This window comes from Mastigoproctus giganteus, chromosome 8 (genome assembly GCF_048544385.1).
Source record: "Mastigoproctus giganteus isolate SK-2022 chromosome 8, ASM4854438v1, whole genome shotgun sequence".
In the NCBI taxonomy this organism is placed as follows: domain Eukaryota; kingdom Metazoa; phylum Arthropoda; class Arachnida; order Uropygi; family Thelyphonidae; genus Mastigoproctus; species Mastigoproctus giganteus.
The window spans coordinates 179,070,731-179,092,898 of record NC_143582.1 but is presented as its reverse complement, the minus strand read 5'-3'; the positions used below and the strand labels follow the sequence as shown (position 1 = coordinate 179,092,898).

Genomic DNA, 22,168 nt, shown 5'->3' with positions numbered 1-22,168 from the left:
TGAAGTTTGCCAGAAAGATTCCTTCTTTGGTAAAACTTACAAAACAAACACTATTTCAAGAATAAAATTTACAGAGTGGAAAACCAGATTACAGCTGACTGATTCTCACCGTCGAAGCAATTTGAGAACAGCATAATCAAAATTTTTTTACAGAGCTTGATATTCTTGTAAAAGGAACTTGGTATAAAATTCTGCATTTAATCATTGCGTTGGTGGAAAGGATTTCATTGTCAATTTGATATTGTTTTAATAGTAATAGGGGATACTGATTGAAGTTGTTTTTGCAAGTTTGCCAATGCCTGATTGAAGTGCATTTATTATATTAAGGTAAAGTGCAGCCATTATCAACCCACTGCAGGATGGAAGCTCCCTCAACAATTCATGCTGAGGGAAATGGACCATAATCTGCCACGCTGGTCCAGTGCGGGTTGGCAGATCGACCGTATTCAGCAGTCAGAGGCTTGAACCCTGGTCTACTCAAAGAGCGCGTGCTACTGCACTCCCGCTCTTGGAGAGAGAGCGAGAGAGAGAGAGAGAGCGCTTCAGTACTTGTTGAAATGTTTCCTTATGAAATCGTTGAATTAGGTTGAATGTATTAGGTAAAGTAGCTGTATATTTGTGTGACATGTGTAACGTTCCCCGAACATAGTGACTAATGCTATTGATGCCATGCTGATTAACTAGGGATATATATAGGAAGTTTCTCACCTACAATCAAAAACTTTCAAGCGTGCCTGTTTGTAAAGGAGGTGATTCTGATGATACCGGGGTTTCATCTTCCATATTGGTTGACCACACTTTCTGTTTCGGGTATTCTTTCTTCTCTACAGGTACTGTCCATTTCTGGGAAGATTGGTTTTGTTCCTTTCCATTGTTTACCGTAGCACCAAAAGTAGTCGATGGATCGTCTCGAAAGTCGTTGGCAACTGACGGTACGTAGGAACTTGGTTCTTCTGAGATGGAACTGAGGTCAGTCGGCTGGAAGGACTTCGTCGTAGAACTGGATGTTGTTGTCATAGTAACAGACGACACTACACTGTTCGATAAAGAGCCGTTCTCAGTGCATTTATATGGCTGTTTCTGAGCCGATGGAAGAGATCCTGGCATTTGTTGGAAGCGGACTTTTGCAATTGGCTGAAAAGGAAACATAAAGTTCTGTCAGGGATTTAAAATTGAATAATTGAAGCAAGCGTAATAAAGACTTAAAACTGTACATAAAAGACAAACTAATATAATCGAGTTCGTTTTTTCCTGTTCATCGAAATGTCTTTAAGTTGAACTTAATAAAGAGTTCTTCTTAAGGTTGAATTACTATTTCCTTGAAAATGGTGTCATTAAACGGATTTGTATATCCACATGTATTTCAACACGATTATGTTGTAATACGATTTTCAGATCTTGAACATGAAAACAAGACGGGTTATAAAAGTGCACTACAACAGCATTACTCATTTTTAATCTAACGCAGTACAGAAGGAAGCTAATTAGATTTTCTCTTTATGTAGAATACAGTGTAGACGATTTGGAGTGGTGAGTGGTAGAACATTGGCAAGCTGGGGTGTAAAGAGCCTAAAATGCGTTGAGAATGACATGTATAACGACACTAATTCCAGGGTTATGGCAACAATATCAGGAAATGGGAGTGTTCTGAAGGCAATTTCAAGTAGGACAAGAGTAATAACATCCAAAGATGCCCATTACGTGGGCCTGATAGCAAGAAAGCATAAGGAGAAGAGAGCTAGACAACTCGAGTTCTCTTCTCGAGTTCTCAGCGGCCACAGAAACAACAGTTTCTGAGAAAAATGTTAGAAGGTTTCAGAAAGCGAGACGCTATGTGGGACTGTCCGTCCTCCGTGACAGTATACAGTAATGGTTTCGCTACTTCTCATTCGTTCCGAGTTTGAATCCCGTCACTGAGGTTGCTTCAGTCGGGGGGAAGTCAGGAGGAGAGAGTAGGAATTTCTCTCGTGAGTTATTCTGGGTTTTTAAGCGTGCACGACATGCAAACCGGTTCGTGAACACACATTTATACAGACACAATACGCAACGGAACAATATAGTCTAAGTGATTGATGCTCCTAAAAATCAATAACAATACCGGCGAGGCATTCCATACTGTGTTCCTGTGACATCTTTCTGCAAAGACTGTATTGTCTCTTGGTTCAGACAATATAGTCTGGAACCAAGACAGGTAAACCAAAATTCTTCTTTACAGAAATAACTCGAGATTCATTTAGAGATTGACGTATTCTCAGCTGGAGAGATCGTGGAACACGCTCCTGTCCCTCTCACATATTTTTATCCTGGTTTTCAAGAATGGGACCACTGTTATGGTGGTGTCCGAGCATCACGATCTACGCACTGCCACAATTTTTTTAGAGCGGCACCTTGACTTCTCAAAGGAATGAATAGCCAGGTCTCTCTGCCTGGATCTAATTGAGCATGTTTGGACTGCTTTAGGTAGATGAAGTGGGGCACACGTTAGCCACTTTTCAGAATCATTCATGATGCTTTAAGATCTGCTTTACGGCTAGTACAATGATTACGAATCCCGTTGAGTAGGGAAGGATTTTTACGGGCTTTTTTTACATTGTGACGGGTTAGTTAGTCTGGGAAGAGGGTTGCATGGTTTTATTCCCCAGAAACTCCGGTTTTTGTCCAACAAACAAGCAGACAGACAGACCTAAGAACAATTTTCAGAGTTGCGTGCAGGAAATAAGATGTACTGGCACCCCACTGTCTTATCTGTCATGGCGGGAAAAAGACACGAGTTCGAATTCCGTCAATAATGCGAGGAATTTTTATGTGCCTTTTCACAACGTGGCTCAGTTAGTCGGTCTGAAGTGAGGGTAGCATGGTTTTTACCCCCTGAAACTCGGAGTTTTCTACCAGAAAACAGGCATATCGACCACAGAATATACAATTTACAGACATGTATACAGCCAAATATAGTGCGCCAAATAAAACTCTCTAACAACAAAATCCACAACAAATCGTTAAAATCTGCTCTTATTGAGGTGTGTGATTTATTTAATCTCATGGGCTATCATCGGGTTTGTTGGAAGAGTAACGATGATCAGACTTCTTATTAAACGCTTGCATGAATCAGAACTTAAGGGAGAGATTTACTGTGCTGGACAGTCATAATTATGACTACCCATAATTATGATTAATGAAATGGAAGCATATTTGTTTTCAAACTTAATGCAATTCATTCTTTTCTTCCACTAATGATATTTCCGCAAAATATTTTTTAGATTTCCATCGAGTATTTTAATTTCAGTGAAATTTTTACTTTATTGTTATTATTTTTTGTTGGATAAACCTTCTCTTCCACGGATATTCAGATGTGTTGTACCTGTTCAATTTATAAAAATAAGCTAAATTTATATCATATACGATTTGTTATTATGTATGTAAGTTTGATTTTAGCGCAAAAGCAACTAAGGCGGAGGGAGACGTTGGCAAATTGTATGTTTTCTGTGGTTCATTAACCAGTGCGACTGGACAAAATACCTCCAGTTTCCTGGAGAAAAACCATGCTGCCTTCTCCAGAGAACAACTAAATCAGCAAAGTTATGGAAAAGGCCTATAAAAATGACACGTCATTGTCGCGATTCGGACCCATGCCTTTTCCATTAGATGTGGAAGGACGGTAATTATATCAATTATGCTGCTAACGAAGGTATTATATCATGTGTATATGGTTAACTTTTGGACATCGTTATGTAATACTATTAAAATAAAATTGTTTAATTTAAAATTTTTAGAGGAGACAAAAATTTTATCTCATAGGGGAGTTATGTAGTAGTAGTTGTAGGATTTTAGGAGCATCAGTAACTTAGAAAATATTGCGCCGTATATAAGGTCTGTATGCGAGTGTTCCATGGTCGGTTTGCTGGACGAAAAACCTAAGTTTCCTGGAAAAAAATCATGCTACCCTTGCCTGAGACCGACTAACTCAGCCACCTTGTGAAAAAGATCATAAAAATTCCTCACGTCATTGACGGGATTCGTACTCGGGTCTTTTACACGCTGTGTGTGTAGGATAGTGATTATACCAACTGTCCTACCTATGAGAGCTAGGAAGGTGTGAGCTAAAATGCTATTACAATACCCTCATACTGAGTAGCCATTTTATTAGGTATACCGACCTGATAGCGAGTAGCACACCCTTTATCACCGTAGTTAGGTACGTGTGTGTATGTTAAGCTCCAAAGCAACTAAAGCTATTAAGCATCAGAAAATTACGTCTACAATTGAGTAGTACGTTCTTTCATCTGTTTGCTGAACGAAAACACAGTCTCATGTTTTTTTTTAACCGAGTTTCCAGGAGAAAAAGTCATGCGACCCTCGCTTGAGACTGAATGACAGCTGTGTTGTGAATAAAGCCCATACAAAAATCGTTGCTTCATTGACAGGATTCAAACTTGGGCCTTTTCGCCCAGTGTGGGAGGACGGTGGTTATATTTACTGTACTACACACGAGGGCTTTAGCTTTCAGAACAACTTTACGTTGTCGAGACATGGACTACTACAATACGTGCGAAAAAGCTTTCCACTGTAATTCCGCTTCATGTAGATGTGACTGTCCCACAATTATCTCAGATTTGATAACAGCGGATTCCTCCCGTGAACAGCTCGTTCCACTTCATTTCACAGTTGCTCATTTGGGTTGAGATCCCTGACTGAGCAGGCTAGTGAACTATGTTAAAGTCATCCTCCAAATCCTGGAACTATATTTGTGAATTATAATAGAACTAAACTGGAACCGAGCTATACTGGAACTATACCTTTTCATATGGCACATTACCCAGCTATAGTTCCCAGGGATGTCTTTCACTCATATAAATAAAGTGGTGTAGTATTAGTAATAGCCATATGGTAAAAGAGAGCCCAAGCTTTTGTTGCACTAGACAAAAAAAAAGTAACACATTTTTTAATTCAATAATAAATTAATAAAAGTACCTATGTGATTTCCTTCTCACATAGGCACCTATCCAGCTAACCTTTGAATTTTCCAAAGTTGACAGCCCCAGCCATCCTTGGAAGCAGCTTATTCAAGTATTAACAGTTCTCTGTCTAAAAGAAAACTTCCTACAATTCAGTCCTCGCAATTTCAGTTTATCGCCCATAGTTCTGGAACTATTTATAACAGTGAAAATTTCGGCTTTATCCATTTTACTTTCTCCTCTCAGAACAGTATAGATCTCAATTAAGACCTTTCTAAGGTGCCTAGCTCTCAAGCTCTTTATGATATGGACGCCTTTTCACCGATCTCACCAGGCCTCTTGGCCGTCTTTGGACCCTTTATAAAAGCTCCATGTCTCCGTATTTTACGTGCCTTCTTACAATTGCCTTGTACAATGGGACTATGATCTCCCTATCTCTGCAAGCAAATGTTCGATAAATTAACGATAAGATACCATGGCCCCTCTTTGCCGATTGTCTGCACTGCATGGAGAACTTCATGTTCGTCCATATTATAATCCCAAGATCTTTTCCTTCATATATATATAAATATTATTTTTTCCCCAATTCACCCTCACCAAGTATATAAGTTATTTTCGGATTGCTGTTCCCAAGTAAGTTCAAGTTCTTACATTTAGCTGCATTAAAACATAGTTGCCACCTCTCTGATCATCTCTGAAGCTTATCCGTGTCATCCTGAAGAACCTTGCTTGGCACTGAACATTAACTACTCTCCAGATCTTGACGTTATCTGCAAATTTTAATATCACTCCATGTTTCCCTTCGTCGATATCATTTAAGAAAATCAAGAACAACAGTGGTCCCAGTACCAATTCTTGGGTGACTCACCCAATATATTGTCCCATTATGGAGAGTTACCATTAACGAAACTGTGTGTCTCCTGGTCGGCATCATCCTGCGATTCATCTAAGGATCTTCCTGATACCGTCATGTTCTATGTTGTATAGTAATCTCACCTGTGGGACTGAGTCAGATGTTTTGCTAAAATCCAAATAATATCGAAATTATTCCTACATCCAGCTCATAAGTGACTATCAAAATAGTTAACCAGATTGGTTAAACGTGATTTTCCCTTTATAAAATTTTAATAATAATAAGCATGAACATAACACATGTTGTGTTACGTATTAAGAGTTTGAAATTTTTACACACGCTATTGATACACGTGATTCAAAAATTTGGGAATTTTGGTTAAGTAAATTGTATTGCGTTGTTTCACTCTACTTGGGAGAGAGCAGCCATATCATTTTGTTAGCCGTTTGGTATACGGTCAGGTATTAATCCTGTGGTTCCCTCTGAAATATTCTGGGCAATTCACCGTCTTAAATGGATAAACCGTCCTTTGAACTCATGTTTAAACGTCATTAGTTTCCTTGACACTAACTGAAGACAAACTGACTGCTGATTTTGGCAAGTAAGAATGATACAATAACTAAAGTAACATTTCGAATTAATATGTACTGCTTCTCATACCTGTTGGCCAGATCTCTGTCTTGCTCTTCCTTGTCCAGCCTTGTAATCTTGGTACTGAGATACTACACAGAGCACGCAGTAGACCTAAAGAAACACTTGTTTTAAAATCTTGAAATAATGACTTTTTAGAGAGTAAAGAAGAAATGATAAGTATTAAAATATTCTCATATAGCATCTGACCACTTTAATAACAAAACTTGGAACGTTGTATTTAGGTGTGATGAAGTACTAATCATTCAGTTATTCCAGCAGAGAATTAATTGGCTAATGTGGTTACTTTATTCCTCCAGGAGTCGGAGATATTCTGAACTCAAGCCTTTTCTAATTCGAATGCGAGAACGTAGTTGTGACACTACAACCCAACCAATAAATTTATTATTATTATTTTTTTTTTCATTTTATAAAACTAGTAACCGTTACTGTTTCTTACTGTCATCACTGAAGTAGACTTTTTACTTTGTCATTTGTTCTACATTTAATTTTGCTAAACTGTTCCATGCTCCTCTGCGAATGAACACTGACATTGTCTAGCGGGTTCATTCCTTTGAATTGCTCCTTGCATGACCAGAAGAGTATGCTATAAGTGGCCCGCTCATTAAAATCCTCATTTGCAAGAAACTGTTGATAACCTACGCTGACATTTTGATGTACAATGCAGTTCCTTCCTGATATTATTCCGTGCCACATTTTAGAGGTATTAAAGCTTCAGCCCTATTGAAGTTATTTTAGGAAATTTTGCTACCAGTCTTCACCAAATGGATCATTGCAGACAAAGCTCAGATTCATTATGTACTTTCACAGTGATCACTGACTACAAGGCTCCTCGCAAAAAGTCAGCGTTCGAGTGCAAAGAACTCACCATAATTTACTTGGATATAGAGGCGATGCCGCTTTCGATGCATTGAATGTCCCATCACTGTTATGGCTGTAACATTCATAATGTCACATCAAAGGAGACAGCCTGTGCTTTCTCTCTGATCTCCTAGGAAAGAGAATGTTGCAGCTGAATACAAAAGGCGGTCGCTGTGCGAGAGTAGTCACAACTGGAGTTCTCCGAAGTGCCATCCTCTCGAGATTTTTAATCATTACTTTTGTACCACTGCTAGTCCGTAATAACGAACAGATCCTCTTCTATGCAATTCATCTTAAGGTCTCTGTTCCTAATTCAAACCTCATCTTGGGCACAAACCATGTCGAAAGTAGTATATGGGTTGTGAAAAAGGATAGGTGGAACAGGACCAGGGTATGCCTGCAGGAGCAAAACTAGATTACGTTCTATAGCAGATATTTTTTAAGGGCACAAAGGTGATATCGTTGTACACATTGGAACTAATATGAAGAGTAGAAGATCTGAGGACTTATTTTAATAAGTACAGAGCAATATTAGGACAAAGTCGCAAGTTAGGATTAAATTTGAAAGTGTCTGCAATCCTGTCAAGGAGGAGGAGGTGTTGAGCGCTTGTTAATCAGTTCGGCCTTGGAGTGACTGTTCAAAGCTCATGGGGAAGAATTTTTCTGGGCGTGCTCTGTGCTTTTTAACAGGAGAGAGACTTTTTACAGGAATGGAATACACTTAAATAGAAGGGGTGCAAGAATATTCGCCGATGCTATCGGGGCAGTGTTGGGTGGGTCGAAAAATTGATAGCGTGGAAAGGGGATACAACAAGAGTCACAGGCAGAGGTTAAAGCGATTCTTCCACTGGTTATATTGGAACATGCAGCAACCTGGAAAGAAAGGTGTCGGGAATTTCAAGTGCTGTTCTGGGCTATCATGGAACAAGTAAATACATGGGTTGTTTTAGGGTAACTAGAGGTAAGAACAGGTGCAGGGTAACTAGAGTAAGAACAGGTGCATGTACACTAATGCTAAGAACGTAGATGAATTTGAAGTAGTGATTAAGTAATCAAATGCAGACATTGTGGGAGATATCGGTGAGATGGTATCACCCTGATATAAGTGATGCAGAATTTGAGTACAGAAAGTATATACAAGATAGAAGGAGGAGGAGGAGGAGTGGGTTATGCTTCTTAGTTGCCCTCGTGGGTAGCACAGTTTTTAGAATCGCCGTCCTCCCCACACTGGGCTGAAAAGACCCGAGTTTGAGTCCTGTCGATGACGTGAAGAATTTTTATGAGCCATTTACACAACGTGGCTAAGTTATTCGGTCTCAGGGGAGGGTAGCATGGTTTTTTCTCCCAGCAACTCTGGTTTTTCGTCTAGCAAACAGAAAATCGACCTCAGAACACACCCAATTTACAGACAGTATACACGGAGCAATATGGCTTTAGTTGCTAATGCTCTTAAAAAAAAACCCTACTATTGCTTCTTAGTTAAGAAGCATATTAAATCTAAGGCGGTGCATCCAGTCAACATGTGTAGCCAGCGCATTGTTTAGTCAGTTTGTTGTGACATAAGCACTGGGATAACAAAAACGAGAGTTGGAGTGTACCATAGGCCTAATGACTGTGATGACTGATGAGTATTAAAATTAGCTATACAGAGAAATAGAGCGAGACAGTAAATAAGAATGTTTTATAATGAGTAACTTTAACTTTTCAGACATTGATTGGGTCTTGTGGGTTGGTCACTCACAAGTATCAAGACCTTTGGTGGATTTATTGGGTGATTGTTTTCTGCACCAGTATGTTAGAGGGGCAACAAGAGAAAGTAGTATTTTTGATCTGGTGATTGTCAGCAGCCATTCTTGACGTATTAAGAATCTGCACACAAAAGACCCGCTAGCTGGTAGTGATCACAGTGTACTGATATGAGATTTACTTCAAGACGTAACTACTGTCAAGGGTAAAGGGAAAGGGCTTTTACTTTCGTAAATGGTTCTACAATGGCCTGAGACAGTTTTTGAATTCTGTGTAGTGGGACCAACCGATGATGTCACCAACAGAAAATTCTAAACGGGAAGCATTCACGGAAGTAAGGTGTAAGGTATATTGTTGTCATGCGGCACCAGGGATTTCCCCCATCTCCGCGTATCTTTCTTTGTGAGTGTACCAGTTTGCTAGGAATGCCAGAGGTTTAAAAGTGTGTGGGTATTGTACCTGTGTAATGTCGTGTACCGTTGTTCATGACGTGTGCATGCATTCATATGGCAGGAGCAGGGCAGTGCGTGGGATAATTAGGCCGAGACTGGGCGAAGATTATTTTTGGGCTAGATTAAATTTAGTGTGTAAGGCGTTCGCGTCGTGTACAGGTAGAGTGGGGGAGGGGAGGCAGAAGGTTGGGGAGAAAAGGCAGAAATATGGGGGAGACAGAGGAGATTCCCCCAGGTGGTCAGTGAGGCATGCCCATGCCTCACCAGAAGGAAAGGTGGGGTAGCAGGGGGGGCGGCGACTGGTCGTCTCTTCCCCCTGCCAGGGAGAGGTATTAAAGGAGAGCCAGGCTAGTGCTTGGCTCAGGCCGCCAGAACCGCTGCTATTCGTCCTTCATTCAAATTTTTTGTCTGTTTTCATGGTTGCTTGGTAGGTCATCTTTGTTGTTATGCACATTTTGGCTTCTAGCCATTATGTGGCTAATGTGCATTGAGGTTCTGTTTTCTTCTGTACAAGTCTTCAGCGAACTTTGAGAAGGCAATATATTCCTGCCTCCCGTCCAGGAGGTGTTGTTCTCTATCTCTGGGCAAAAAGGTGATCCGGGTGATGAGCTGGCAGCGGAGGAAGTAATCGGAAGCTATTGGACTTTTCATAACAGCTAAGAAATAGATGGAAGATGAAGTGATGAGTCTTGTGGCACAGAAGAAAAATGCGCGGGATGCATATAAATTATCAACTAGTTTGTAATCAAGTCACAAAGCAGGTCAGGCATATTACGAGACGTTTCTGGCAAAGAATGCAAAGAAAAGCAGCTAAGACGTCTTTACTAATATTAACAGTAAAACGAATATGTTGAATCACATTGGTCCACTTGCTGTCGTTAGTTTAACTGTTGATGATCCTGTTCAGCTTGCTGATAAACTGAATAGGTATTTTGCATTTACATTCATGTATGAGGAATTCTTTGTGGATGGGAAAGCCGAAAGGTTATGAAATTAAATGAATAAAATAACTAAATAAATGAATAACTAAATTAAATTAAAACTGAGAGGAAAGTGGAAGAGAAATTGTTGGAGCTTAACATAAAAAACGGTCTGGGTGGTTGGGATCTATCCATTTGTATTAAGAGAGGCAGCAAAGGAGGTAAGAAAACTTTTAGTCATAATAATGAGAGCATCTTTGGATTCAGGAGAGTGCTCTATGGACTGGAGATGTGCGACTGTATCCCCAATTGTCAAAGAAGTAGGATCAAAATGTGACATGAGTAATTACAGACCTGTTAGCTTAACTTCTTTTCCAGGGAAAATAATATGTCACTAGTTAAAGAAATAATGCAGGATCATCTAGACATAAATGCAATTATACTGCAGTCAGACATGGTTTTGGTAACAGACTATCTTGTCTGACCAGTGTGATTGGATACTGTGATGCAGTAATAAAGAAACGGGATGCAAACAATAATTTTGATATCATATATTTGGATTTCAAGAAAGCTTTAGATACTGTTGCATATAAAGGACTGTTGTATTAATTGGAACAGTGTGGTATTAAGAGCAAGTTACTACTCTGGATAAGGGATGGTTGTGTGGGAGAAGTCAGAGCGGTTATTAATAGATACTGCTCTTCATGGATTAACGTTATTAATGGAATCCACCAGGGTTCAGTCCTGGCCCATTTTTTTATATATTAATTAATATTGATGGAAGTATATAAGGCTTAATGTCTAAATTTGCAGATGATACAAAGGTTACTTACAGTAATCACGGTAAGCCACTGCAAAAAGATCTATTAAAAAAAAGCAGATGGGCTGAGAAATGACAGTTGAAGTTTAACATTAATTGTGCAGTAAGATATGGAGTTGTCTGAGCAGTGCAGACAAGCTTCCAGAACAGCTCATAAGGTTTCTCAATGATAACCAGTAAGACTGCTAACAGGGATGCGGAGGTGATTATTCCAATGTACAAGGCAGTGTTAGGTTCCATCTTCAGTATTGCATACTGGTCTGGAGACCTCATATTAGGAAGGATGTAGATCTGTTGGAACGGGTGAAGGGAACGAAAGGGTGGTTTTTCAAAGAAAAGCTTCGTTTCTGCAAATTTCCGCTTCTGGAGACTAGCCACCTGCGAGGTTATCTGATTGAACTTTTTAAGGCTTTGAATGGATTGAGCAAGCTCAATGCTGATGGCATTCTTCCTCTTGCTCAGACTACCCATATGGTAAGGTAAGAAGCAGCCATTATCAGTCCACTGCAGGATGGAAGACTCCTCAACAATTCATGTTGAGGGGAAATTGACAATCTGCCACGCTGGTCCAGCGCGGGTTGGCGGATCGACCATATTGAGCAGTCAGGGGGGCTTGAACCCCAGTCTACTCAAAGAGCATGTGCTACGGCACTCCCACTTGGCTAGAGGCCATTGAGGGGAAGACATAAATTCAACTTGAAGGATGGTTTTTTTTTTTTTTTTTTTTGCTGATACTTTGTTTGTTTTCTTGCATCATATGACACTACAACAAAAACAACAACAACTACTACTACCAATAATAATAATAATGGTATATTTTCTTCACTAATGTAACCAACCCTGAGAAGCTCAAGCTGATGGTGCTTTTCTTAAAGAGAAATCCTTCAATGACCACACCAACGTTAGGTACCAATTATTACATCTCAGCGTGACAGGTGTAGTATTCTATCCCTATCCGAAACTGCGGTTTAGTATTCAGCTAGATCAACTCACTTCATGAGCCATGAGGCTGTTCTGAACAACAAAACAGAATCTCGTACACAGGTATACAATTAGATAGTATGAACCAGAGCTGTAATGCTCAATGCGTTCTACGTTGATATCAATATTTGTAAAATAATAAGAGAAGTTTACCTCAATATAATACGTAGAACACTTCCGTATGATACTCTCCAGAAATTAAAACGAAAAAAAAAATCGAAAAACTTACATTAGGGTAACAAATAATTAAAAATCAATTTAACACAATAAAACTCAATTTAACACAATTAAAAATTAATTTAACGCAATTAAAAAGAAGAAAATTAATTAAAAGAATTTTAACGAAAAATTCTTTAAATTTCGTTAAAATTCTTTTAATTAATTTTCTTATTTTAATTGCGTTAAATTGTGTTAAATTGATTTTTAATTTTTTAATTATTTGTTACTCCAGTGTAAGTTTTTCGATTTTTTCGTTTTAATTTCTGGAGAGTATCATACGGAAGTGTTCTACGTACTATATTGAAGTAAACTTCTCTTATTATTTTACAAACAGGTATATAATGTATTTTGGCGGAACCCTAACGCGAGTTCAACTCCGTCTAGAAAAAATCTTTTTCCTGCTAAAAACCTGGAATCATCAAGAAATACATCAGATACATTGTTTATTGACCATTAATGTATTCTGAAGTATGGAAAGTTGCCGATTCAACGACCGCAAAGTCTGTTGCAGCATCTTAATATTAGCTACTTAAGTAGGCAAATTGGAAATACAGTCTGTCGTCTCAGAACATCACTAGCAAATGCAATAGGACTTCCAAGTCTTTCCGACCTTATTGACTCTCAGAGGCTAGTCATTACTGTGTAAGTGGTTGTGGCGTTAATCTCTGCTCCATCCACAAAGGATACCTGCTGTGGGAGACTTCCTTCCCAGCTTTGAGGGTTGTTCTAAATACACTACATTATACCTGCCTGATCGTTTCCTTCCTTTTCTAATGTTGTCTCAGGTCAGCAGCTTCGATGACGATCTCAATTTTGCGACTGAGATAAACTACAAAAATCAAGTGTTTATCTATGCAGCGTCCAGAACCAAACTAGCCAAGTCGTACTTCCCACACACTTTTAATCGTCTCAGGAACGGAACTTTGGTGTTGGCCAATTTGTAATAATATAATAAAATTCTTTATTCACAAATTTTTTTTTACAAGTATACGATTCCCGTTACAGATATCCTGAGGAATGTAACAATCTAATTGGAGACATTAATTATATTTACATACAAGCTGATAAAACAGAAAATTGCATAGAAAAACTGCAGTCATTGAGTAAAAATAAAATACATATAACATTCAGAGAATACATGAATCATAGCGAATATATCGCTTCTCCAACATAAGATTAGCTTAAATAGCTTAGAAAACTTTCTAGCTTCGTCATAAGGAACTCAAGTCCCACCTCTCGGGGTGTGGGTAGGGGAGGGAGGAAGCAGAGAACTGTTATGCATCGGATTAAAGGTGTCTAATACTTCGTAAAGGTTTAATTCCTACAGAAATTGCACATACAAGATATAATGAATATATATAATTCTCAGTCAGCCATTACAACTTTGTACTGTATTTACATGAACAGAGAGCTCAAGAAACAATGCCCTAAAAGTTCGACTAACTGCATGTTATCGATGATATTCGACACTCCCCAGCAGAAGTGCGCAACCTTTTCTGGTCAAGCAGCATCGATACAGTATTCAGTCGCTCTTTCCTTTCACTTACACTGTTTAGTTTCACCTGAAACTGACTTTAAAATTAATAATTTTTATTTCATCTTTTTATAAGGTGAATTTAGAAATAAAGTATATATTTTATGTATAGAGGAAATTATAATCCACATCATGACAATCACAGCAGGGATTTTAAAAATAGCTGGCATATGGAAGGAAGCACGGCCTAGTTTGGGAGTACTACAAATAAATTCTACATTATAGGTCATCTTGGTATTCTTAATTGTATAGATGAGCTTGCGTTCCACTTGTCATAGTATATCCATCCTCGGTATTAGTTAGCAATGTGACGCTTAAGGTAAGCAGCAGCCGTTATCAATTCACTGCAGGTTGGAAGCCTCCTCAACAATTCATGTTGAGGGAAGTGGACCATAATCTGCCATTCTGGTCCAGTGCAGGTTGGCAGATCGACTATATTTAGCAGTGAGGGTCTATTCAAAGAGTGTGTGCTACTGTACTCCCGTTCCGTTTCTTCCACCACTCGACTATGGACGCTTAGTAATACTGAATTTATTTGACAAGGTCTATATTCCTGATCAATGGCTCCCAATAACCTGGTTGTTATAAATATTTTATTTAAAGTATATGCAATTCCTTATATTTAAAATAAAATGAAAGGCTGGACTTGTACCTCGATGCAAACAAGAAAATGCCATTCCTCCATCCAGGCATGAAAATCATTCATTGACTATTTTAACTTTTGTTTTTGCTTTTCTTTTCTTTTCTTATTTTAACTGCCATGTTTTTTACTAGTAAAAATATCACCACAAAAATGCTTGTAGTGATGGAAAATAATCATGAAATTAAAATAAGAACAGAAAGAAACAGAGAAAAAGAAACTTCAGTATAGCACTATTCTCTAAATAAGGAACCAAATCTGTACTACTTACATGCAGGCCACATATGAGAAAATCCACTGCGAAGAGTATTGCAACAACTGGGTCGATTGTCTGTAAAAAATTTTTAAAAAGGTATTGAATGTATCTTTAGTGCACTCATACTCCTTTAGTTAAAAGATTATGTTGTATATTTCTCAGTAATAATATGAAGTATACTGTAACTATTTTACTACATGAAACATTTCAAATAAGTTAATATCTGTACAACAAAAGGGAAATGTTTGCAGTGCTTTTATTACGACAATTAAATGTAATCTAACTAATGTTGAGATTGTGAACACACACACACACACACACACACACACACACACACACACACACACACACACACACACACACACACACACGAGAGAGAGAGAGAGAGAGAGAGAGAGAGAGAGAGAGAGAGAGAGAGAGAGAGAGAGAGAGAGATGCAAAACAAAGAGGAATCCTGCTTTCAGAAACAAGTCCCAGTATGGGACTTTTGCCCAGATCAGGAGTGGAAAAGTGCCTACAGTCAAACACAATGGTGGTTCCATCATGAAATTGGAGGAATTTTAAGAAATGAAGACTATAAAAAGAGTCTTGAACATAATGCAATGTCATCTGGACTTTTGAGTTTTTGGGAAAAAAATGTATATTCCAACATCCGAAGCTTTAAGCCGTGCAGAGGCTTTTTAGCAACTAAGCACACGAGTATTTCAAATAATGGAGTGGTCACCCCAATCGCCTGACTTAAACCCAATGAGCTTTTATGGAATTATCTAGATGGGGTAAACAACATATGATTCCATAAGACCGTCAAGTCCGTGAAGTCTGCCCATCTTCACAAAATTCATGAGAAACTTTGCAGATCACTTGGAATAATGTTAGTCAAGACACTATTATAAAATTAATCGCTAGAATGTCTGTGTAAGGCAGTGATAAAATCTCGGGCAGGATATTTTGATGAAAACTCAATAGAGTTGTTAATATTAATCATTTAAATATTTTTTGTTGTAATTTTTCAAAGCTTAATAAAAATATCTTAAAATACTTTGTAGTGTGTTGTTTTTTATATTTAACTGTTACATTGTCATACGCTGTGATTTCAGACTTTTAGGCTGTTGTGTATGTATAGCATGTTATTTAGTTTGTATATATAGACCTAATTGTATATTATGCATCACTCCCATACCGACTTGTATATGTACTGTGTATGTAATATAAACTTACGTGGCTAGCATAGTTGGTAGAATCCCGTCCTCCACACACCGGGTGAAAAAGACTTGTTCGAATCCTGTCAATGCTGCTGGGAATTGTTATGGGCCTTTTTAATAAAGGTAGCTGAAATTAGTCGGTCTCAGGCGAGAGTAGCGTGGTTTTTACTTCCGTATACTCGAGTTTTTTGTCCAGCAGAGAATATATATATATATATATATATATATATATATATATATATTAATTTAAGCGCCTCCGTAGCCAGGTGGGAAGGAGCAGCAGTGCGTAGCACACGCTTCTTGATTAGACCGGGGTTCGAGCCCGTCACCACCAAAATACGTAGGATGCGGAAAGGTCAGGGAATGACCACCGCATATCCCGGACAATATGGCCTTAGTTGCTAATGCTCCTAACTAACAAACTATATTAATTTTATAATAGATATATGGATGAATTTTATATTCACACACACATATATATATATACACTGTATATGAATTTTATGATAGATATATGGATGAATTTTATAATAGACACCGGAACTGGAATGAGTATAAAGAATGGCAATGAGATTGGAGAGGGACAATAGGGGCGCTCTTACCAAGAAAAGCTTCAGTTCTATAAATTCACGCGTCTGGAGACTAGGCGGCTGCCTGGTGATCTAATTGAAATGTTTAAGGCTTTGAATGGATTGAGTAAGCTCAATGCTGATGGGATTCTTCTTCTTGCTCAGACTACACACATGAAGAGGCACACATTCAAATTTAGGGAGGTAAGTTGCAGAATAAATGTACAGAAGTTTTCCTTTAGCCAGCAGGTAGTTGTTTGCTGGAAGAAACATCCATCTGTTTTGTTGTGGAAGTTTATAGCTTAAATAAATTCAAGGAAGAACTGGACAAAAGCTATTAGAGGGAATGAAGAGGTGAAATGCGAGGTGTCTTTTTTTTTTTTTTTTTTTTTTGCACTGCTCTATAAGCTTGCTTTCTTTCTTGCATCATTTGCCAGTACTAATGCTAATATACGGTATATGGATAGCCTATGTTGATGTGTATGAAAAAAATAATAATAATTAATAAATAATTATTATTGAATTTCTATTCGCAAATGTGGGTTGAATCAGAATTGCATGTCGTAAATTCTGTAGTGGATTTTGGCAACAAAAGGAAACGAAAATATTTTTCGATATATTTTTTTTTTTTTTTTTTAAAGCGGCGTAGTTTTTAAGAAAAAAAAATCGTTTCATTAGGTCACTTTCGGAATCACAAAATGGATGCATAGCGAGATGATTACAATGGAATATAGTAAATAACCTAAAACGCACTCGTGGGGCAATTGGCTTGAATTCAGAAAAGACGTAAACTTTATTAAAATTTATTAAGATATTTCATGCTGTTTAAATGGATTTTAATTTTTAATTCACGTTGTTTCGTGTGAGCATGCTTTACGTTATTTTCAGTATTTCAGTGTAGTCATTTTGCATCCATTTCTCTACTGGAGATGACGTCACGAAATATCAACATAATTTTTCTTAATAACTACGTCGTTTTAGAAAAAAATTCCAAGAACATATTTTCCGTTCCTTTTTTTTTTTTTTTTTTTTTGTCAGGGATTCACTGTAGAATTTATCACAGTTCATCCCGTATACAACTTTAATCCAGAAATCACACTGAATATGGCTAAACAGAACAAAATTTAAAATAGTTGAATATATTTTGAACATTATAATAATAATGAAGAAATGAAATGCAGTACAAACTTCACCTACAGCTTCCAAGATTAAGTAGACTGCCATCACTACGTCGAGAACTGTTGTTAACGAGACAGCCACAACCCATGGTAGCAACATCAATCGATTGTCCTATCTCAAAGAAACAAATAAGTTAGCCAACACAATAAACTACTTTTGTCTAGCCTTAATTATAGAAACATTGAGGCAATAACTATACCCACTACTTGCGTCAGTCGGCAACGTATTAAACGGAACAAATTACTTTAAGCTGCCATTAAATTTTGGAACTATTTGTTTAAAATTTAAAGGATATTTCAGTAATTGATCTGTTAAGTCTAAATATAGCAAATAGCATGCATAATACCTGCTTTTTTGCTCTCCGTAATTTATAACACTTTAAGGAATATTAATTTGAATATATGGTAAAAAAGGTTACACTAAGACATGCAGTGTGAAGAACTTTGTAAATTAATCTAAGACTTATGAAAGATACCGAAATATCAGGAATTTTAAATGATATTTTTCAAACGTACTTACGTGTATCATAATGTAATTTGTGATAAGTAGTGACGCTGTCTAGGAGTAATAAAAATTTCATCCTCTTAGCTTGTAAAGATTCTATTTTATCCATGTGGGTGACTGAATGTGCATTCCATACTGAACACGTAAACTCTCAATGTGACAATACTAAAGATTTAAAAAGGTAACAGGGTTTGTCATTGGCCAAACTGGTAATTTTTAGCCTGAAACAGAGTTTAAGGACAAACCTTTCCAGAAAATTTATCGCAAGAAATCGACTCGCTTCCACCATAAACCTTTTTCACTTAATCTGTCAGTAACTAGTTCATTAATCTTCAGCGAACTGTGATTTCGTGGACAGATAATCGCCGCCGCCTTTCCCATTATCTTGAACGATTTTTGCAAATATCCGAAATAAAAAAAATCTAATCTGTCAAGTATTCTTCAATTGACTCCCAAACCTTGCAGATTACAATCCGATATACCATTTAGTACTAAGAAAAATTTTATTTAGACTGATATTCTCTCGAATTGTTAGTTACAAGAAATTTCTTCATCTGAAACTATAATCAGCCGCTTACTGTGTACCTTAATGATAGTTTATTTGTTGTCGTGGCGAGCAGCTGACAAACCAATGCTTAAAGTGCTTTCTGAAATGTCTAAGTAATTTTTGCACTAATAATTTGTAATAAACACTGGGTGATCACTGAATTTTGACGACCTACCTAATACGGTGTTGGGCCACCGTGAGCATGGATAACCGCTGCTATTCGCCTAGGCATTGACTCCACTAGATGGAGTTAACCCAAGACAAGGTTAAAGACGTACCTAGGGATCTGCAGCCTACGACTTTCTACAGTGTCGGAATAGATGACGGTTGCGTGTATGTGACGCCTCACTTCCCGTTCCAAAACATCCCACAGGTGTTCAATTGGATTAAGATCAGGCGAATTTGGAGGCTAATCAAGATGGGTGATATCTTCACCGTGTTCCTCGAACAACTCGTGCACAGTGCGGGCCCAATGACACGGCGCGTTATCTGCTTGGAAGATCTCGTTTCTGTCCTTGAAGAATTATTTCTTTTTTCTATAAAATTTGTATGGAAAATAGAAATTCTAAATTTAGTAGTAATGCAGCGTTATTAGCTTTAGATAGTCCGTGCATGCTTCGCGTGTATTGTTATGCAAGACTCGTGATGATGTCGCTTGTGTCACATGTGTGTATATATATATATATTTTTTTTAATATATATTATATTTTTATTATATAATATATATATATATTATATTTTTATTATATAATATATATATATATTATATTTTTATTATATAATATATATATATATATATTATATTTTTATTATATAATATATATATATATTATATTTTTATTATATAATATATATATATATATATTATATTTTTATTATATAATATATATATATAGTATATATATATTATATATTTATATATTATTTATATTTATATATTATATATTATTTATATAGTATGTATATATATATATAAATGAAATTGATTAATAAACAGAAAAGTTATCTCAATAAATTGGAATGTCTAAACTGTTAAAAGTAAATCAGCCAACTTAGATTTCATTAATTAATATAGAATTATCTTGTAAACTTTTTTATGTAAACTGTTTTGCTTAAAGAAAATGAGAATGATCCTTTTTAAATGGTATGTAATTACTATTTTACTGAAGTTTCCTTGAATGTAAAATGACTGTGTGCTATTTCCACCCGGCTAAAAAGATTCGATTCCTGAGACAGGTATCAACTGTTTTAAGCAGGACTGGTATATATAAGAATTTTCTTTCTCTTTTCTTTCTTTTTTTTTCATCCTGAAAGTCTGCTTTAAAATACAAATGTTACAGACACAACATGCTGATGCCTCATGGGCTTAGTTGCCAAAGCAACTAAGCCCACGAGGTGATTCGAAACTACCCGATTGAACTTTCTTTACCGAGGCGCAATGTCATTAATATACACTCAGTTAAAAAAAAATTATTCCAGGCTAAAAGCGTCGATTGATTTACCCGAGAACCAACGTCGGATTTACTCGGGCGCAGTGGTTCCAAGTTTTAAAACATTCATATAAATCCAGTGTTACTGAGGCTTGCGATTTGAAAAGGTACTCTGTCTACTTGTTAGTTAATACTGATTATTACAGCAGTTAACTCTTACGTTTGATAGACCAGGAATTGATATCTGCAGAAATAGTAGTGTAAATAGTTGGCAACAGAAACATTATTATGATTGCATTGTACTTCCCTATTGGCTTTAATATGTTGGTTAACTTTATCGGCGGTATAAATATCTGTAACATAAAATTAAGTTTAATTGTATTGTAAATAACTGATCGCATTAAGAAAAATGTAAGTATTGAATAAATTCCTGTTTATACTCCGGCCCCACCACCAGGTCAGTGGAATTTATAATAAATCATCAATGCAAACATTAATAGTATTTAACAGTCATGGGCTTGAACTGCGGTCCACTCAAAGAGCGCGTGCTATTGCATTCTCGCTCCTGACTACTCGGTTACGTCAGCCCACTAATGGCATTTATATTCCAAATTGCATTTAAAAATAAATATTAAAATAAGCTAATCGCTTCTTGTGCTTTTGAAGCACGGACTTGGCACTAGTAATCGCATCAGTTTACATCAGCTGAATAAAAATGACTTAAAGTTTGCACTTGGTTTCGTCAAATCATATCTTAATTAGTTACTTTGAAAGCTGTGTCATTACATTTGATTACATTAAATTTCATTATAAAGCAAAAAAATAAATAAATAAAAAAAAAAAGAATGCGAAAGTAGAAGAGTAAGAATACAACAACTTGATAAATATTTGTGGTACCTGTACAACGTAATGGAATAAATAATTACTAGTGTAACGCACAAAATTAAAAAGTATTTCTTTAAGCCTAGCCTCTGCTTTTACGTATTAATTAGTTATTTATTTTTCTATTAAATAATATTCACCTTAAGTGGTACTCTCCTCTCCGGAGGTATTCAAAGATGTTTGGCATAGTTATTTATACGGCTGTAAAACATTTACAACAGAGACCTAAAAGGTCACGAATGATTTACGTTAGAAACCTTATTGATCGCACACAACAATTGTTGTTCACCGGGGATTAGATGGTTGCTTTAACTTTCCCTGGTTACATCTCTTCAGTGCTTCTGGGAGTTAATCCTTTTTTCTTTCGTGGATGGGGAGTAGAAATGAGAAAAGAAACGGAATGCTTAATAGGAGTTCTGAAGGAGAAAGAGACTTCTGGTTTACAAAAGTTACTTTCACTTACAAGATCGAAGTAGGAGAAAAGAAACATTTCCAGAATGTCTTAAAACACTCATTACAAGAGATTGGAATTCCTCTTGTATGCTTTAGTTCGATTGAGAGAGGCTCGAAAGAGAAATTACGTATTCATGTTTTGGGCCAGTTGAAGGCCTGTTCACGTTTAAATTTTCCTTATAACATTTAGTTTTGTGGAATTCATAGTGTACTTCGTAACCTCTTTCTCTTCTAAACGGACTTGAATTTTAGTTTGAAAACACGAACCGAATTTTGGTGTGTGATACCTACTTAATTTCTGATGGTAAGCAGAAAATTAAATTCAATATATATATATATACTGTATATATATATTTTTTTTGATTTAACAATCGAGATTTAAAGTACGGTCTAGTGGAAAATAAACAAAGTGGCAAACTTGTTTTCACTTTAATTAGAGTAATTTTCTAATTGAGAAAGTCTCAGAGGTGTATTATACCTGTAAACTGCTTGTATTCTATAGTCAGCTGGCAAGTTT

The 22,168-nt window shown here is 36.8% G+C and overlaps 1 protein-coding gene across 1 annotated transcript in view; it reads right to left on the bottom strand.

Moving 5' to 3' along the window:
* Positions 1-714: 714 nt before the first annotated feature.
* The window catches only part of LOC150082036 (uncharacterized), a 94,465-nt gene continuing 73,011 nt past the window's right edge, over positions 715-22,168 (bottom strand). The window contains exons 4-7 of the mRNA XM_090380404.1: positions 17,854-17,946; positions 14,901-14,960; positions 6,466-6,549; positions 715-1,134 (exon numbers count right to left, since the gene is read on the bottom strand). Of these exons, the coding sequence (XP_090236530.1) occupies positions 715-1,134; positions 6,466-6,549; positions 14,901-14,960; positions 17,854-17,946 (657 nt within the window). The remainder of the gene's footprint in view (positions 1,135-6,465; positions 6,550-14,900; positions 14,961-17,853; positions 17,947-22,168) is intronic.